The sequence below is a fragment of the Sorex fumeus genome, unplaced genomic scaffold (genome assembly GCF_029834395.1).
Source record: "Sorex fumeus unplaced genomic scaffold, SorFum_2.1 ptg000048l, whole genome shotgun sequence".
NCBI classification, from domain to species: domain Eukaryota; kingdom Metazoa; phylum Chordata; class Mammalia; order Eulipotyphla; family Soricidae; genus Sorex; species Sorex fumeus.
The window spans coordinates 8,467,296-8,487,009 of NW_026606105.1; the positions used below are offsets into that span (position 1 = coordinate 8,467,296).

At 58.5% G+C, this 19,714-nt stretch overlaps 1 protein-coding gene across 1 annotated transcript in view; it reads left to right on the forward strand.

The window, feature by feature from the left end:
• KIAA1549 (KIAA1549 ortholog) overlaps positions 1-19,343 on the forward strand; it is a 121,965-nt gene extending 102,622 nt beyond the window's left edge. Inside the window, exons 17-22 of the mRNA XM_056123970.1 lie at positions 176-329; positions 2,414-2,734; positions 13,455-13,501; positions 15,804-15,961; positions 17,775-17,920; positions 19,025-19,343. Coding sequence (XP_055979945.1) covers positions 176-329; positions 2,414-2,734; positions 13,455-13,501; positions 15,804-15,961; positions 17,775-17,920; positions 19,025-19,267 — 1,069 coding nt within the window. The 3' untranslated portion in view covers positions 19,268-19,343. The remainder of the gene's footprint in view (positions 1-175; positions 330-2,413; positions 2,735-13,454; positions 13,502-15,803; positions 15,962-17,774; positions 17,921-19,024) is intronic.
• Positions 19,344-19,714: the final 371 nt, after the last annotated feature.

A 19,714-nucleotide genomic window follows, 5' to 3' on the forward strand; every position in this document is an offset into this window, starting at 1 on the left:
GGAGGTGGGGGTGGCACCCTGCATGCCTCAGAGGTCACTCACTGCCCTCCCCCCAGCACAGTCTGCCCTGGGGGTCCTCAGTCCCACATTCGCTCAGGGGTCCACTGGGAGGGGGGCGGTCCTTGGTGGGGGAGATCTCCCTGGAAAATAAACTCTCTCTCCGTGGCCCCGACAGCTCGCGGCTCAAACGCTCCCCGAAGCCCCGCCGGAAACACCAGGTCAACGGCTGCCCCGGGGACGCAGAGAAGGACCGGCTCATCACCACGGACAGCGACGGCACCTACAAGCGGCCGCCCGGCGTCCACAACTCGGCCTACATGGGCTGCCCGGTGCGCACACCGCTGCCTGCTTGGGGTGGGGCCGCAGCGGGCGGGCAGGGAGGGGTGGCAGCCGCTCACCCGGGGGTGTTGTGCCCAGCGGTCCCTGAGGCACGTGTTGGGGGGGGCTGCAGTGCGCCCCTGGAACAGCCTGTGCTTTTCTTTGCCCCGTGATACCCCAGCTGTGGACTGGGACTTCCTGGGATCGATTGGAAAGCAGAGGGAAATGCCTAGAAGGTTCTTTTTTTCCCCTTCTGGTCTGAAAGTTGGTTGGGTATTGTCATGATAGGAAATTTCTGTCCCTTCATTCTCCTCCTTGTGGGCTAAGGAGGCAGCTTCTCCAGGGAGCAAAGACGCAGAGGCAATGAAGGATTAAAGGGTTGTTTTCACGGGGCCAGAGAGATCGTGTAGTGGGCGGCTTTACATGGGGCTGACCTGGGTTCAATCCCTGGCATCACATCTGGTCCCCCAAGCACCACCAGGAAGAACCCCTGGGTGCAGAGCCAGGAGTTAACCCCTGAGCTCTGCTAGCTGCAGCCCCAAACCAAAAACAACAAAAGATTTGTCTCCTGTGGACCTGGGGATGGCTCACGCTTGGCACGCGGGAGCCCTGGTTCCATCCCTCAAGCACTGCTGGGAGCGACCTCGATGCCTGAGTGCTGAGCTCAGAGTAGCCAGGGCTAGACGAGGCCCCAAACCAGAGAATAAAACGTTTCTTCAAACTCAGGGTTTTGGCATTCCCAATCGGGAAGTGTGGCAGGGCTGTTTCTGGGGTCAGCGCAGGCGTGGATGACACTGTTTCGCTTAGTTTCTGGATCATGCCAGCGATGCTCAGGGATTACTCCTGGCTCCACTCCTGGTGGGCTTGGGGGACCCTATGGGGTGCCGGGGATTGAACCTGGGTCTGCTGCATGCGAGGCAAACGCCCTGCCTGTTGCCCTATCACTCTGGCCCCCCCAAATGTGGGTGCGCGTGCGCGCACACACACACACACACACACACGGCCTTGAGGAGGGGGCCTAGGCCGAGTCCTGTGGGAGTGGACATGGCCCCCTGCAGAGCCAGCGTGTCCCTCCAGGGAGGTGTCCACGTCTCTTTAGATGAGACTTGCCCAGAGTGGGCAGAGGGCTTTCTGTCCATTCCTTCCCAGGAGGTGGGTATACCATGGGACATGGCCTGGGCTTTTGTTCTGGAAAGGGGGTGCTGGGCCCAAGACTCGGGGCGCCTCCGACCCAGATCTCACCACCCAGCACTCAGGTACTTTCTAACCTGAGTGTTGTCATTTATGTCTTTTTTTTTTTGCTGCGGGGAGGTGTGAAGTGTGACTCCAGGGAGGCGCCAAGACCCGAGCGAGGATTGAGGGGCTGTCTGACAGGGAGTCCGGGTCCCGGGGTCCTGGGACAGAGCCCGGCTGTCCCCGGGGTGGGCCCCGACCCAGGCACCCGGCTGCTGGAGCCGCCGCTGTGCCCAGTGCTGGCACTAGGTGGCGGCCTCACCCTGCTCCTTGCCTGCTTGGCCGGCTGGCAAGGACTGGCTCTATCTGGACAGGGGCGTCCTCTTGGGGTGCCCCTCACCCCCCAGGAGGTGCTCCTGATGCTTCTTATCTCACACTGGGACTTTGGGCCCCCATTGTTGTAAAGTATCGCCTGGTAGAAAGGGGCGCCTGCCTTCTTCCGGGGCCTTCCTGCCCGTCTCCTCCTTCCACCTTTCACTGTTGTGCCGACTTGGGGAGGGAAAGAAGGAGGGAGGGGACAGTCACACACTAGCTGGACCTGGGGCTCCTGGGGCCGTGTCGTGATGCCTGTCTGGGTGCCCACATGCGTTCTTCCCCAGGGACCAGGCTGTAGGGGTTGGTTGGGTTCCCTACCTCCCTTTTTTTCTCCTTGTTACTGTTTTGGGGCCACACTTGGCTGCCCTCAGGCATCAGTGCTTTGGGATGCCAGGGATCGTACCCGGACCGTCCCTGCTGTCCTTTCTCTCCGTCCCTGCCCCGTGGAGCACTGCACACCTCTTGGCTTTCTTGCCTTGGGGGCGGGCCGCTGGGGCTGTCCCCGCGTTGTCTGACCCCGCTCCCCTCTGCCATCTCTCCTCTCTAGTCGGATCCCGACCTCCCAGCCGAGGTGCTGACGCCATCCTCGGCCGAGCTGGGCCGCTACCCCGGCCCGCCCTTCCCGGCCTCGCAGTACGTCCCGCCGCGGCCGTCCATCGAGGAGGCGCGCCAGACCATGCACTCCCTCCTGGATGATGCCTTCGCCCTGGTGGCGCCCAGCACCCAGCCCCCCAGCGCTGTGGCGGCCGGCCCTGGGGCCCCCGCCAGCCTGCCGGTCAGCGGCACCCCTTCCCGCGAGGAGCGGCGAGGCGCCCAGTGGGGGTCCTTCTACAGTCCCGCCCAGACGCCCGCCAGCAACCCCTGCAGCGTGAGTACCGGCTTCTCGCGGTCTCAGAGGGCGAGGAGTCGGGAGGGGCACCTCTGTGGCGTTGCCCAAGACCCCCACATGGTGGTCGTGCCCCAGGTGGTGGTGGGATGGGGGGGGTCCCATCTCGGGTGGCTACGTTGCACCCTTGGCTATGGGGTACACCAGGTACTGCCAGGGCTGCGTCCCGGGGATCAGAGTGACTGCATTGTGTGGCTGGAGTGGGGTGGCCAGTCTCCGTACGCCTGCTGGCCTGAGTACCCTGGGGCCGTGTTCTCGTCAATGTCTTTGTGAAAGGTGCAGTTCTGAACAGGCCCAAATCCTTAGTTCTAAACTGGAGCCAGATTTCTTATTTGCCCATATCTGGCATTTATAAGGTTTTCCTCGATGGTGTCCTTGGCCTTGAGAGCCTTTGCCTTTAAAAGATATATATATATATATATATATATATATATATATATATATATATATCTGGGTCAGTTTCTCCTGAACCATCTGAGTCTCCACTAGGCCATCCATACTCCTTTGGAAGAATCAGTTCCTCCCATCCTCAGATACACACCCGTGGTAAATGCACTTTAAACGATGTGGGGCTCATAGGCTGATTCCCTCCACTGCAATCGCTGGTCGCCCCGTCTTGGCGCCTGTCAGACCTCGGTGTCCGTCAGTGCCTGGTGCTCCTTGGCTTGGCCACTGCTGGGCGGGCGCCATCTGCAGGACTGTTTCCAGGTGCTGTGACTCTACCGGGGACATGACTTTGCCTCCGCTGTTCTGTGCTCTCCCTCAGGGGGTCCCTTCCAGCGAGGGGAGGCTGGGGTGCCAGGTTCCATGCCACTTCCTGCCGGGTTCCCACCACGTGTTAGGGTTCACAGACCCCGCTCTGCCGACGAGCTGGCGCATCCCAAGGCACGTTCAGTTGCGTTGTCATCTTCGCTGTTGTGAGTGTTAAAATACAGCGACTGTTGAAGGAGTCAAGTTCCGTTGAACCATCGGGCGGGGATCACTCTCCCCGGAAATGCTGATGAAGCGAGCATGGTTTTTCCCTCTGGGCTGCTCCCCCGTGTCCTCGCCCCGCCGCTGGCCTCCTGCCCTGAGGGACAACTGCGGGCAGTGGGAGCAGTGACCTCAGTGCCACACAGCGAGGCATCCGGCAGGGGATGCTGGGGGGTCCTGGCTGAGTCTCATGGGGCACAGGAAGGACTTTGTGTTTGTTTGGGGGCCACACCTGGCAGTACCTGGGCTGACTCCTGGTTCTGTGCTCTGGGGTTCCTCCTGGCAGGACTCAGGGGACCATATGGGGTGCCGGGGATTGAACCCTGGTCTGCCGCATGTAATACAAGCGCCCTGCCCGCCGTCCTGTCACTCTGGCACAAGGAAGGACTTTCAAGCAACCTGGCATCTGAGGTGGCCACCTGCAGGCCGAGGAGTGGTCATCACCAGAGTGGAGGCTTCTCGGGGGGGGGGGGGTGCAGGGGAAGCACAGCAGACACCTAGGAAGGGGGCACACAGGGCAGGCTTCTGGCCGGAGGCCCCTGGAGCGGCATCTGGCCACAGTGGCCAGGGGAGCGGTGTCCTGTGGCTCGCACTGACCGAGAGTGCCCAGATGTGGCGTGACAGGCAGAGGGTGCTGGGCCCCAGGGCAGCCTGATGTCCTAGCAGTGAGTGCGGGGAGGCGGCAGAGACACACAGACCCACCAGAAACTCTTGCTCTGCGCCTGAGAGGGAAGAGCACCAACGCCCACACAGCATGATCTCCGTGCTTCTGGGGAAGTGGCATGCCCCTGGGGCCGACTCGGACAGGGCCTCCTGGGACGTAACTTAGATTAAACGAGGGACACGAGGACTTGAGCTAATGAAGGCCACTCCGCAGTGGTCTCAGGGACCCAGAGAGTGGGGCCACTGTGCGGGACACCTGGGATCACACTCACGCCCTCATGCTTGTGAGGCAGACACTTCGTCACAGAACCATCTCCCAAGCTCTAGAGAGTTCTTTTTTCCGAAACAACTGGGTCCCTTGGGAGAAGAGCCCTCCCCGCCCCAAGGGACCCAACACCCGCAGCCGACCTCCACTACCCAACCGCCGCCACGCTCCAGGCCACTTTCCTGACACTGGAGCCGTGCCTCACGCAGGAATGAAGTCCCACGGAACGCAGGCAATGCAGAACTTTGTGACCTTGGACTCTGGACTCAACGGGACGGGGAACGGAGATCCTCTGCCTGCTTCCCCCAGTCTCCGGTGACTCGGGGATCACACTCATAAGCCATACCCTGCTGGCACCAGATAATCTGATCCGCCACCCTCCAGAACTCATGGCTGTTCCTCCCAGATGGGAGTATAAAATGCGGCCTCCAAAACCATGCCACTGGACTCTGCATACTCGATATGCCAAAACCAGTAACGACAACAGGTCTCATTCCCCTGACTCTGAAAGAGCCTCCAGTCGTTGGAAAAGATGAGGAAGGAGAGGCAGCTAAAATCTCAGGGCTCAGATGAATAGAGACTTTACTTACTGGTGCCCGCTTGAGTAAATTGACAGTAACAGGATGACAGTGATACAGTGATACTTTTTATTTCACTTTTTCTCATTTGAGGCGTTGTCAGTCATAGGGTTTCATGTGTACAGCTTTCACATGCCACACCTCCACCAGGGAGCCTCCTCCCCCAACCATTGTCCCAGGGTCCCTTCCGGTAACCCCCGCCCCTCTCCCTTGTAAGACCAGTTCTCAGGTTCTGTTGTCCCTGGCTGTTTGTTATTCCCATACGATGTTTCTTATTTCCCTGTCTGAGAGATCAGTCTGTCTGGCCCTCTCCTTGGCCGGCTTCACGCAGCACAAGACTCCAGATTGGTCCATGCTGTGGCATGTTGTATGATTTTGTTCTTATAGCTGAGTAGTTAGTATTTCTCTGTGTGTGTGTGTGTGTGTGTGTTTATGTGTGTGTGTAATATCCAGTCAGCTGCTCCTGGACACTTGAGGTGTTTCTAGGTATTGGCTATTGTGAATAGTGCTGCAGTGATCATAGGGGTGCAGATGGATTTTCAGAATAGTGTTTTGGGGACTTGGGGGTAGGATAGATGCTGAGAAGTGGAATTGTGAATCATATGGAAGCCCAATTTCCTGAAATTTTCATTTTGGGGGGGTCACACCCATCAGTGCTCAGGGATTACTCCTGGCTCTGTGCTCAGAGGTCACTCCTCTCAGTGGTCAGAGCAGCATATACGATGCAGGGGGTCAGTCTGGGTTGGCCACGGGCAGAGCAGGTGCTGTCCCTCTGTGCTAACCGCCTCACTTCCTGGGGTTTGGAGACGTGTTCGTGTTGTTTTCCAAGGTTAATCACCCGACGTTCGCACCAGCAGCGGTTGAAGGTCCCTTTCCCCCACATCCACGCCTACACTGGTGGTTTTCGTTCCTTTCGATGTGCCTCACCGAGGGGTGAGGTGATGCTCACAGCTGTTGGATTCCCGTTTCCTGGGTGACCAGCCTGCGGGGCCTTTCCCCATGCACCCACCGTCTGTCTCTGAGGAGGTGTCTGGCCGGCTTATCTCCCTGTTCTGTTTGGGCTGTTCTGTTTCTTCGCAGCTCGGTCGTGCTGGTGCTCTGCAGGGCTTGGGCGTGAACCCTGTGCCAGTTCTTCGCCAATCCTGATGCCGTCTTGTTCGCTGGCGTCTGTCGGCAGCGGCTTCTCTCTGCCCCCAGCGCTCCCAGGGCTGTTCCACGGAGGAAGCCGGGGCATGCCGGTGCTCCCCTTCCTGGGAGAGGCTGCTCCCTCTTCAGAGCCAGACGGTTCCTGGTGCCTGGCCAGCCCTCCTGAACCTAATCGTCAGCCTCTGTTTCCCCTCCAGAGCCGGCTCTCACCTGTTTCAGGGACGCTTTTATCATGGCCATCGTTTTCTCACTCTGTTGACTGGGCTCCGGAGGCCAGTTCTGCTGATGTCGGCGCCTCCTCGTGTCCCATTGCTGCTCTTTAATTCTGCTCTAGCGGCGCTGTCCTGCCTCTGCCCCAGACCATTGTCCCGGACTCTGTCTTCTCTCCACTGCCGGAACTTTTCCCGCCCTCCAAATTTGGGTACCGATGGTGCTGCTTGTCCCCGGCCAACTTCTGGGTCCCCTTGTCTCTCATTTCAGCTCCTGTTTTTTTTTTTAACTGCCTCACCCCATGCGTTTGAAAAGAGAAAGGACTCCGCTGTTCTCAGTAACTTGGGGGTGGGAGGGGTGGCTTGGCAGTCAGAATCCGGCTCTTTTCTGTGTAAACACACAAAAAGGGATGGGCAAAGGGGACGGGAGCGGCCTATCTCTCCCGCCACCCGCATTCGACCATTTCCCCAGTCCAGGGAGGTCGATGGCGATGGTCAGGCAAAGGAAGGAAACGGGGGCCAAGCTGGTTGGTCTTAGTAGCAGTTTATTACATGGAAGAAATGTATGTCATGGAGACCTCAGGAGATCTCAAGCACGTGTTCCCTCGTTCTCTCAGCTTCTGTCCTCAGCCCCATCTTCCCAGGTTCTCTGACGCATGTGTTTTTTAGAGAGCCCTGAAATCTCCCTTATATAGAGCATGGTACCTCTAAAGGGGGGAGTATAGTGATATCATCAAAAGGAGTTACAGAAAGAACATTGAGGCGGCAAAACATAAATTGTTTCTTTATATCCACAGGCCAGTAATCCTGGCCTCACCTTTTACAAACTACAAGCACTTGGATTAGCACATCAAAGACCAGTCTGCTAGAGCTTGGAATCTACATCTCCAAGATCAGCCTGCCTGGAGCCAGGCATCTACATCCCCAAGATCAGGCCTGGCTTAGCACCTGGGATCTGCGTACTTAAGACCAGCTAGGTTCCTGTGAGATAAGCGAAACTGCCTCAATATACTGAAATCATTTACTGAAGGCAGTTTGAAGGGGAGAAAAGTTCAGTCTCATCCAAGCTAGTCAGGACACACGGGAAAGCAGTTTCTAGGGCAGATTCTCACTTAGCAGATCGACTCACCCTACAACGGAATTCCCTGGGTGTGTTTCTCCTCTCCTTGTTCGACAAACACATAAGCATGGCACTGTCCTGTCCTCCTTTTGTTCATCGATTTTCTCAAGCGGGCCCAGTAACGTCTCCATTGTGAGACTTTGTTGTTACTGTGTTTGGCATATCGAATACGTCACGGGGAGCTTGCCAGGCTGAGTCGTGTGGGTGAGATACTCTCAGTAGCTTGCCAGGCTCTCTGAGAGGGGTGGAGGAATCGAACTCGAGTCGGTCATGTTGGCTGTGTGCAAGGCAAACGCCCTACCGCTGTGCTGTCGCTCCAGTCCAACATATAAGCATACATAATATAAATCATTTTGTATGGACACAGTAAGAAATACCTTAAGCTTATAGAATTGCTCTCCTAGGGCCATCTCGATCTCAGACTGCAGTGCTCAGACCAGATATCTTTCCTATCCCTAGCAGCAGGATCCTAGTCTCGTTGTTACTTTTGGATCATGACAGCATTTGCCTATGATCAAACTCTTAACCTATAGTTAAGAATCGTGGCACCTTGGCCTGGCCCATCTCGATGCCAGGGTAGCACATAACTTATTGGCTTGCCCTGGTTCCATCCAGTCCCACGTCAGGACACTGCCCTTGGGGTGCTAGGAAGTGAGGGCAACTGAGGCTTGAGTTGAGAAAGCAGATGCCTGGGAGTGAATAATATTCAAAGCCAATCAACTCCTAAGTTACAAAGCATAATATTAATGGTCTTCCTGTATCTATACAAAAAGGACATTGCATTAAAGTATTCAAAAGACATAAGGAGAGGAGAAAGGCAGTATTAACTTACAGTATAAGTCCAGTGTCCTAGAAGGATGAGACCTTACAAATTGGTTGGGGAAGAGAGCATAGAAGTGGTTACAGACAAAGTAAGTAATGGGAGTGACTCGGGAGCACTGTGATGGGTGCAACCTGATAAACCTAAGCTCCTTGTACTCCAACACTTTCTCTGCCTCTGCCTTGATTCTGCTCTGCTCTTTACTCATTACATTCCTGCCGATGAATTTTCGCAGTGATTTTTGGTCACATCTGCATTATTATTATAGCTTATCTGTCCATTGGTGTCAGGGTAGCAGCAGTTACAGGCTGACGCCTTAGTTCACCATTGTAAGTAACCAAGAACTCCGATCCACGCCTGGATTTTCTGTTTGGGTGTGTGTCTGCTTTGGTTTTGTTTGGGGGCCACACCTGGCGGTGCTCCAGGCTAACCTCCTGGCTCTGTGCTCGGGGGGTCACGGCTGGCGGGGCTCCGGGGATTGAACCCGGGTCGGCTGTGTGTGTCAGGCCAGCGCCCTCCCCGCTGTGCTGTGCCCCCAGCCCCACACGGATGCCTCGCCCTGCCTTTCCCCACTGTGGATGTTGCTGTGGTAACGGGCTGGGGAGGCTCACACTTGCTTGTTGCACCCCCACATTTACTGGCAGGGATTCTGGCAGCTCCAGTGGGTGTGCTTGCACATTTTCCCTGGGTGCTTGCGGTGGGGGGCGCTTGGACTCCCCACACTTTAACTGGCGGAGCTGCACATGCCTGTCACGGCGCCCCACACAGTTGGGGTGCCCTCCGTGGTTGGCGGTGGTTGTGGTCTGTCGGCTCTTAACTGGGTGTACTCTGGGGTCTTGCTGTTCCCATGCCCCCCATAGCACTGCAGCCAGACATCCCACATTGCTGGGGCCCTCAAACAGCAGAGCTGCCAGGCTTGCCCTGGGCGCATGTGGGCAGCCCGGGGATCAAACTCTAGACCTTCACCTTGGCAAGGCCCCGGCCCCAGAGCAGGATTCTCCAGCCACAGTGTTGCGTGTTCGTCTCTCTGTGATCTTTGTGACTGGGAAGGAGGACTTACGGTCGCCGTGAGCACCCGCCGTGGCATTGCTGCTCCTTCTGATGGCCGTTTGGGAGGGGGCCGTGCCTCGATGAGTCGGCTGTGGGGTCAGGGCAGGCTGCAGCTTCCGCCTCCCTGCGTCCGACCAGCCTCCCGACAGTGCTCCTCCGAGCAGCTAGTCTGGCCGCGAGCAGAGTGACTCCTGACTCGCAGCTTGTCTCAGCTGCATCCCAGGTGCCGCCCGCTGCCGCCGGGCCTGTCCTTGCTCTGGTGGTTAAAGCAGAATTTGATTGAAGTGGTTGATTGGAACTGTAGAATTCTGCCCCATCTCCCAAACTTGTCTGCACGGAGACCCTTTACAGTAAACACCTGCTGCTCTGCTCTGCTGTTGGAGCTCACAGGAGAAGACAGAGTCGAGCGAAGGTCAGCCCTTCTCCTGACGGCAGGAGTGACCAGGCACCGCTCTCTGCAGCAGATGGCGAGGGGACAGCCGCCTGCCGCCTGGGCTGTTCGGTTTGCGCCCATGGCGCGCTCTGCCGCCTGGTGGCCTGCTGACTGCTGGGGGTTCTGGTTTGCGTACTGCTCTCTGAAAATGCCAGCTGCTCCTGGAACCCAGATTTCTCCTACCCAGCTCAGATTTCTCTCCTGCCCCGGACTGTGGAGCTGGTTCCTTCTGGTTCCTTCTCCCTGGGACGCCCCCTGCTGGCGGGGACTCCGCAAGTGAGTGTCCCTCTTTGCTGCCCCGGCTCTGGGCTCCACCTCAGACTCACTGTCCCTCTGGAACTGCCCGAGCTGGACGGGGTTGTCAGGAACAGAGCTGGGGGAGCCGAGAAGCCCCTCTGTGCCCCCCACAACGCAGAGGTCTCGTCCCTGGGAACCCTGGGCTGTGGAACACGGCCGCATAGGTCTTGGAAGCGTGGTCTTGGGGGCGGGGAATACGGCTCACGTGGCAGCGCACACATGGGGAGGCTCCGGGTTCGAGCCTCAGCACTGCATGGCCCCGAGCACTGTCAGGTGTACCCCATCCTCCTACCCCCACCCCCCAGAGGGTCTTGGGAGCTGAAAGAGAAATCAGGAGGAATGTTCTTGACGTGCCTGAGAGGCAGTTGTGCCCATGGGCCCGTGGGCCTGCTGCGTTACACGGGGCAGGGCTGGAGCCAGGATGCGGAGGGGTGCGAGCAGGCCCACGGCGAGCCTACCTTGGATTGCCGACTCCACGGCCAGAGGGCAGTGAGTGATGCGTGGACTTTGGTGCCGGGCGGCCGTCCCGAGGAATGCAGCACAGGCGACGGCTGCTCTCGGTCCGACGCTGCTGGCTTGAGCCGGGGAACCTTCCTGGGTTAATCCAAGGCCTGGACGAGAGCTGCCGGCAGGTCTCCTGGGCGCGCACCGCAGGGTGCACTGCTGTGTGTGGCCCACCGCGCCCAGCCAGGTGTGCCCTCCAGTTCACACCACTGAGTCAGCCTGGAGCCGAGGTGTGGGGACGCCACGGCCCGGAGTGGGAGCACCACAGCCCAGAGTGGGAATACCGCAGCCCAGTGTGTGAACACCGCAGCCCAGTGCGGGAGCGCGACAGCCCAGTGTGTGGGAGCACCGCAGCCCTGTGTGGGAGCATCTCAGCCCAGTATGGGAGCACCAAGGCCCTATGTGGGAACACCACAGCCCAGTGTGGGAGCACCGCCACCCTGAGTGAGAGCATAAAATTACACAATCTGCTGCTACATGGGTGGATCCAGAGAGTATCCCGCTGAGTGAAGTCAGTCAGAGGGAGGGACAGATTCAGAAGGACGTCTTACCATGTACAGTATATAAAGAAGCCTAGTAGAGGAATCACAGTGGCCTGAAGGCAGAAGAGCCTGAGAACGGGTCTTCAGTAGGAAGCTGTGAGTGGGTGGGCAGTCTGGGGAAGGACTGGTGCTGGCCGGGGCTGGCATGAAGCCCTGCCGTTCCAGCACTGTCACACGCGGTGCGTGCCATAGAATTGAAAAATAAAGATAGGGCACACGAGCACAACTCAAAAATATACAAAGGCCACGGCCACCGTGAGACCCAGTCACTGCTAATGCCACGGCCTGCCACTGCCTCTGTGACTCAGTCGCGGGAGGGGGAGAGGTGCGCATCTGACTGCTCTCACGGGAAGCCTTCAGCCCAGGCGTCTCTGGCCGCTCAGGGCTCCGTGCTCAGGCCATCCCAAGGCACAGGCCCCCCCTGCATTCTCTCCTCTCCACTGCGTGGGGCAGCTCCCGCCAGGGTGTTGCTGGAGTGTATCTGCGTGGTTGCCCACTGGTTCTGCTGACCCAGAGAACCCTATCGAAGGTGACTAGCTCTGACGGTGGCCTCAGGGACCCACGTTTTGGGCTGGTTATAGAGATCAGGCCTGCAGGGAGGAGCCGGTCCAGGGGGTCTGGGGCTTCCCCGTCGGTGCTCCAGGGGCCAGCCAGCCAGACAACACGGGGCCTGGGGATGGGGCCTAGCTGGTGCTGCTGGGGGTGTGAGGGGACATGTGTCTAGGAGCTGGACGCTGCTCACGGGTGAGCTGCCCTGAGCCGTCTCCCCTGTCCTGCTATTATTCCCCCCCCCCCTTATTTAAATTACAAAGTTGGGCATGGTGCATTTGTTACGGGCATCCACTATCCCAGCGCCAATCCCACCGCCAGCGTGCCTTTCTCTCTGTTAATTCCCGTGTCCCCAACCACCCCCACGCTTGCCCCCTTAGCAGGCACAAAATAACTTATTTGATATTGCTCGTTGCAACTTAATAATGGCCAATGCGGGGCTGGAGCAATAGCACAGCAGGTGGGGCGTTTGCCTTGCACGCGGCCGACCCAAGTTTAATTCCCAGCATCCCATATGGTCCCCCGAGCATCACCAGGAGTAATTTCTGAGTGCATGAGCCAGGAGTAACCCCTGTGCATCACCGGGTGTGACCCAAAACAAACAAAATAATAATAATGGCCAATGCTATTATTAAAAAACGCTTCAGTGAGGGGCTGGAGCAATAGCACAGCGGGTAGGGCGTTTGCCTTGCATGCGGCCAACCGAGTTAAGATTCCCAGCATCCCATATGGACCCCCAGGCACTGCCAGGAGTGATTTCTGAGTGCAAAGCCAGGAGTAACCCCTGAGCATCTCCGGGTGTGACCCAAAAAGAAAAAAATAAAGTAATAACAATAAAAAAAATGCTTCAGTGAAAGAAAACTTGTGAAAATTGTTGGATCCCATCCCGGGGACATTTAGTCCTTGCCTGCGGGTTTCCTGAGCCGTTGTTGCTGGGCGAGCCTTCTGTGCTCCTGTCTAGTGAACTTAGTTGGCGTCTGGGTTACATCCCTGTCTAATCTGGTATGCCCTGTTGTTATTCGTAGTGTTGGGGCCACACCAGCAGTGCTCAGAGTTTACTCTTGGCTCTGTGCTCAGGAATTCCTTTCTATGGTGCTGACAGGTCAGCCGGAAACAAGGCAAGCACCCTGCCCGCCGGACTGTCTCTCCAGCTCTCTCCCCATATCATTCATAATTCTGTAAAAGAAAGTTTTAGCAACCTGTCATCCAAGATATTTTTTTTGGGGGGGGGGCATGCTGGCACACCCAGCAGTGCTCAGAACAACTCCTGGCACTGTGCTCGGGGTCCCTTGCGCTGTCAGAGGTGGGTCGGCACCTCCCAGTCACACAGCCCTGGTTCTTAAAACCAGCTCTGTTGTCAGATGAACCCAGCTCCCCAGACTGGAACTTCTGGAATGATGAGGCGGCAGAATGCCCCGGTAGCTTATAACATTTAATGAGAAAATAATTCTCTTGGAAGTTGATCCCGCAGGCCGAGCTCTGGAGATGTGCTGTTGTCACTTTATAATAAACCTCGGCCACTGATTGTCCTCTGTCCTTCTGAACCCCTTGCAGAGGTACGAAGACTACGGAATGACCCCGCCTTCCGGCCCGCTGCAGAGGTAAGGCCTCGGGGAAACGCGTGCCAGCCTCTCCTGGGTTGGGTTGGGTTGTTTGTTTCCGGGAACTTTCTGTTAGCTGCTCCCAGCAGGCGGGAAGCCCCGAGGTGCCCAGAGAAGGAGAGCAAAGTTGGTCTTTCAAGTTCTGTTGTCGGTAATGAGCTACGAGATCTTTTCATGAGGCTGACTGGCAAAGCAAGACCAGAGTTCGTTTGTTCATTCATTCATTCATTCATTCATTCCTTTCTGATGCTCGAGCCATGCTGGGCAGCAATGGGGGAAAGCTAGAAGAGTAATTCAGGGGCTGGAGTGATAGCACAGCAGGGAGGGCATTTGCCTTGCACGCGACCGACCCTGGTTCGATTCCCAGCATCCCATATGGTCCCCCAAGCACCGCCAGGAGTTATTCCTGAGTGCAGAACTAGGAGGAACCCCTGTGCATTGCTGGGTGTAACCCAAAATGAAAAATAAATAAAAGAGAAATTCGGGTATTGGCGAGCCCCGCATGAGAGAAGCCAGATCCACCCGAGCAGCAGAGAACAGAGAGAAGGGGTTACCGTGACCATTGTGGGCTGGGGGACACGGCAGGGAGAGCCTTCAGCCCCGGGACCCCAGGAAGGGCATAAAAGGCACATGGGTGGGTCCCGGCAAACACTGAGCTCAGTGGGGTCTGGCCTCAGCCCTTGGGGTTCACGGAGACTGTAGGCACACATAGACCCCCCAGGGGCCTGGCAGAGACACAGGTGGGTCCCCTGCAGGGGAGAGAGTCCCTTCAGCCCCCATGTGCCCAGCACACAGACACGCACAGCCTGGCGTATGGCGGGAAGGGTTCCGGGAGAAAGCGCGTGGGAGGGCACTGCAGTGGGCACAGAGGGACGCAGGTTTTCAGGGCCTTGTCCATCGTCTGGGGCAGCCTGAAGGTCTGACGGGTGAGGTGGCCTGAATCAGAGGCTCTTCGAGGGGGGACACGGGTGCGGCAGGTCCAGTGACCGCATGCGGGTGATGTGCAGGGCTCACGACCGTTCCCTTAGGAGACCGGAACTGTCAGGTTTCATTTCAAAAATGGTACTTGCTGTCAGTCATCACAGAATGCAAAGAAACAAGAAGCCTGTGGAGATTCGGACATGATTGATGGGCTGACCTAAGTGGCACGTGTAGAACGCTTGGACTCAAGAACTGTGAACTGTATAGCATAGGGCCAAGGCCAGAGCAGGAGTCCAGCGGGCAGGGTGTTGTCTCTCACTCAGTTAACTCAGGTTTCATCCCCAGCACCCCATGTGGTCCACCGAGCCCTACCAGGAGTCAGGCCAGAGCACAGCAGGGTGTGCCCTCCACATTAAAAAAATACTGTTGGACCAGAGCGATAGCACCGCAGAGAGGACATTTGCCTTGCACGTGGCCGACCCAGGTTCAATCCCCAGCATCCCATATGGTCCCCTGGGCACTGTCAGGAGTAATTCCTGAGTGCATGAGCCAGGAGTAACCCCTGAGCATTGCTGAGTGTGACCCAAAGAGCAAAAAAAAATTTATAAAAAAATTAAGTATATATTTTTAAATATGTATATATTTTGGCTGGAGCAATAGCACAGTGGTAGGGCGTTTGCCTTGTATGTAGCCGGCCCAACCGAGCCGGATTCGATTCCTCCACCCCTCTCGGAAAGCTTCGAAAGCTATTCGTGACATATTCAACATGCCAGAAACAGTAACAAGAAGTCTCACGATTTGTTGTGCGACATTACTGGTGCCTGCTTGAGCAAATCAATGAACAACAGAAGGACAGTGCTACGTATATATTTTAAAATTTTATTTTCCCTTGCGTGTGTTGTTTTAACCAGGAGCGTTGGTCCTCACAGCCAAGTGCTCTGTTCTTTCGGGTCACTCTGTGTGTCCCCCCGGGGTCCAGCAGGGCCTCCCACACGGGGAGCTTGTGCCCAGCACTCTTGTCCATGATTGTTCCCTTTGAACGAGTTTTGTGACGAGCGGCTCTAGGACAGGGAGCTGCTTGGCGGTCGAGCCCCTGCCTTGCATGCGGGAGGTCCTGGGTTTGATCCCCAACACTGCAAGGTGCCCCCCTCCGCCCCCACAAATGCTCTTTCTGGAATGTGCCCACCAGGTGTGGCTGTGCCCCCAGAGTCTCTCCCAGACTCCTCCCCCTTTCCCAGAAATACAGCCCTGCACCGAGCCCTGCCTGCCAGACGTCTGCTCTGCCCCCGGCACCCATCTGGGCAGGAAGCCTGGCCCCGTCAGGGAAGCCGTGGGAGCCCGGAGCCTGGCCTCTGACGCTCTGTCTGTGTTTTGCTTCTAGGGCAGCCCTCGGGCCCGGGCTGCTACCATCCTCGGAGCTGGCATCTCCTGAGCCCCCGCAGCCGCAGGCCTCGGCCGAAGCGCCCTTTGCTGCCCGCGGGATGTACCCTGAGGAGATGCCATCGGTGGCCCGGCCTCGACCTGTCGGGGGAACCACAGGTACGTTTGCAGGCCAGAGGGGCACATCGGACTCCTGGGTGCCGGTGTCTTGTTCTGAGGCCTTGGCCCTTGTTTGCTCGGCTTTCTTGGGCACCACCTGGAGCCCTTGTCTGCCTCCAGGAGGGTTTGTGTTCTTGGAAGTGCATCTCCAGCCTGTAAGAAGTGGCAGCGAGGGCTGGGTGATAGTGCAGTGGGGAAGGCGTTTGCCTTGCACGCAGCCAACCCGTGTTTGAGCCCCAGCCTCCCATATGGTCCCCAAGCACCGCCAGGAGTGATCCTGAATGCAGAGCCAGGAGTAACCCCTGAGCATCGCCGGGTGTGACCCAAAAAGAAAACAAACGAAAAAACAGAACACGGACAGGGATGGGAGCCCCCGCGCCTCTGTGGTACTTGGCCCACTTTCTCTCTCTCTCTTGCCCCAGACAGCACTGTGGGGTCAAGTTCCCCTTCAGGTACCCATCTGAGGAGTGAGACCTGGGGCTGGGGGAGCGGTAGGCGAGTGCCCCCCCCCCCCCCGCCCACACCTCGAGCTTGTCAGTGTCCAGCAGGTGAACCCAGGCCAGCGGTGGGGGATCGGTTTGACCCATGGGGAAGTTCAAGCTCTGTCACTCGAGGGAAGACAGGAGCTAAGTTGGGGTCTTGGTCTGATCCCCATGTTGTGGTTTCCACCAGCTTCTCTCTCTGTGGCTGCCGGGGCCATTGGCAGGGGCGAGGGACCCTGCGCCAGGTTTACATCCGGCACTTGCTTGGTGCTGTGTCAGTGGGGCAGACCTTAATTACCGCACTGGCGGGAGGCACAGATAGAACATGGGGCCCGGCCCCGAGCTCCGAAGGAAACGGTGGGGATGTGGGGAGGTGGCTTCCCTCTCCCGGCCCTGCCTGGGCCCTCACATGAGCAGAGTGTGCCACCCTGAGACCGAGACCCTCCCTGGGTGCCACTGTGGCTGGGTGCGTGCTTGGCTCCCGTGAGGATCCCGGTTCCTGCCCCTGGCTCTCCCCCCCGCCCCCACAGCATCCCCCAGTTGTAGCTCTGATGGCCCAGGAGCGCCCCTGGGCTCGAGCGTCACTGACCATGCCCCCTATTTTTAAAAAAATAATCAGTTAATGGGGCCTGGAGCAATAGCATAGCGGGTAGGGCGTTTGCCTTGCACGCGGTCCGACCCGGGTTCAATTCCCAGCATCCCATATGGTCCCCCGAGCATGGCCAGGAGTGATTCCTGAGTGCAAAGCCAGGAGTAACCCCAGAGTATCGCCGGGTGTAACCCAAAAAGCAAAAAAAAAAAAAAAAAATCAGTTAAGACTTGAACTGACACCATTCCGAGGCCACGTGTGCGTGTTGACCTTATGAGGTCTGATAAACAGACGCCCGCCCGGGAGTGTCAGCAGCTTCTCTGGCTCCGTGAGGCTCAGAGCCATGAGCGAGAGGGGCTGGTTTCCATTGCTTGTGCCTCTGCGTTTTTTGCTCTTTTCCTTCTGAAGAACGAGCCTGTACTCTTCGGGTGGGGGCCACACCCAGCAGTGCTCAGGGCTCATGGCTGGTGGTACTGGGGAGCAATAGGAATGCCAGGGATGGAACGGGGGTCGGCCGCGTACACAGCCAGCAGCTTAGACCTGTGTTCCCGTTCGCGCCTCCCCCCCCATCCTCAGTTTACTCCCTGCACCTCCCAAGCAGCACCCAAGGAGCTGTGACGCCTGTTGCCTGGCCTCATAGTGCAGACTCCAGACGCTTGGGTCTAGCAGGTTCCCCAGGACAGCTGTGCCTGGTCATGGAGTTGACCCCTGCCTGTTGTGTGTCCCCCCCCACACCTCCCAGGCTCCCAGATCCAGCACCTGACGCAGGTGGGCATCGCCAGCAGGATCGCCGCACAGCCGGTGGAGATGGTACCCGGCCGCGGTGGCCAGTTCGGGGCAGCCGGCTGGGCCTCGTACGGGGAGGAGCCGGCGGGCCGCAGAGACGCTGTGAGTACCCGCTGGGGTGTGGGAAGTGGCCGCCTTGTCCCGGGTGTTGCCGCTGGTACTCTCATTTCATCATTGCCACGCTTGTGTTGGGGGATTACTCCTGGCTCTGTGCTCACTCTCCAGTTCCGGCTCTCTAAAACCTGCAGGACTGACTCGGGGGCGTTTTGATTCACTGGGGTGAGGAGGCCTGGGGCTCCTGTGTGTGTGTGTGTGTGTGTGTGTGTGTGTGTGTGTGTGTGTGTGTGTGTGCAGGGCGGGTGTGAGCACTCCTATGTACCCCTGCGTCTCCCGGGGAGCCTTGGCGGGGAGGCGGCCGTCTTCCCAGGCCCATGTCAGGCTTGCTAGGGAAAAAAAACACGTCTCTGCTCTGGGATGGGAGCCCTAGTACAGCAGGACCGGCGCTGCCTCAGCACTCCTCACCCTGCCTCACCCCTGGCACCCCGCAGGGCCCCCCAGCCCCACCTGGAGCCAGCCCTGCACACCACTGGGTGTGGACCGGAAACAAAGTCTCTACCTTTTGGTTTTATATAGAGCCTCCTGCTGTCCGCAGGGCCTGTGCTCTGCCACAGCCGCCCCTGAGCCCCGCACCTGTCCTCTTCGGGGCCTTTGTACCTCCCTGACGTGCCCCATCCTCTGGCCCTCCCGCCTCCTTCCTGTTCCCAGCGGGATGCTCGCTTGCCGCCGTGCTCTCTGCAGCGGCCTCTGCCTCTCTGCCTCCAGAACCCCGTACTCAGTGTCTGTGCCCCTCTAGGGTTTGTCTCGAGGGCAGAGAGGGGCTTTGACTGCGCCTCCCAGTGCTCCCAGCTCTGGGCTTGGGGTGACTCCTGTGGCACTCAGGAACCATGTGGTGCCAAGGATGGAAGCCAAGGATGCCCCTTCCCTGCAGAGCACGCAGCCCCCTGAGCCATCTCCCGGCCGAGGGCCCCGTCTGTCCCCTGCCTTCCCTTGGACCGTGAAGGCCATTCCAGCCCAGCCCGCACCGGAGGGCTGAGGTGTCGGGGCTGGGCGGCGGGAGCAGGGGAATTTCTGGGAGCCAGCCCCGCACCCCCCTTCCCTGCTCTCCCGTCTCCTCACCCCAACTGGGACGCTTGCCGTGTTTTGCAGACACACATGCTGGGACCACAGGAGTATCCGTCTTCGCCGCTGTTCCAGGTGCCAAGGACTTCGGGCCGGGAGCCCTCGGCTCCCCCCGGGAACCCGCCGCCGCCGCGGGGGCTGGCCTACCCCACCAGCTCCACGGAGGACCTGCAGCCCGGCCACTCCTCGGCCTCCCTCATCAAAGCCATCCGCGAGGAGCTGCTGCGGCTCTCCCAGAAGCAGGGCGCCGTGCAGAACTTCCACAGCTGAGCGCCGCGGCCCAGCCGCCCACTATCTGCTTCCCGTGGAAGCAAGAGCGGACGGGGTGGGGGCAGTCAGGGGAGGACCCCTGGCCAGCGGCGCCAGCCAACCCCGGGGCCCGGCCCGGCCCGGCCCGGCTCCCGAGGCTTCTGCAGATCCGAGACGCGGAGTCTTTGGTTGGTCCTTTTGGCCAGAGGCCGGCAGCGACTGCCACAGGAACGGGGCCGAGACTGAGGGGCTCCTTCAAAGGCAGACGAGGACGAGGGGGCGAAGGTGACGGAAACCCCAGCAGGGCAGGCCCCGGGCTGGCTGGACGAGGACCTGCCCCTGGGTTCGCTGAGAAGGGGATTTGAAGACATTCCGCCTCCGTAGGAACTGACTCTCCTGGGACTGCGTAACTGCACCTGTTTGGGGAAGCGGAGAAGCACCTCGTGAGAAACCAAAACCTCGACGGCC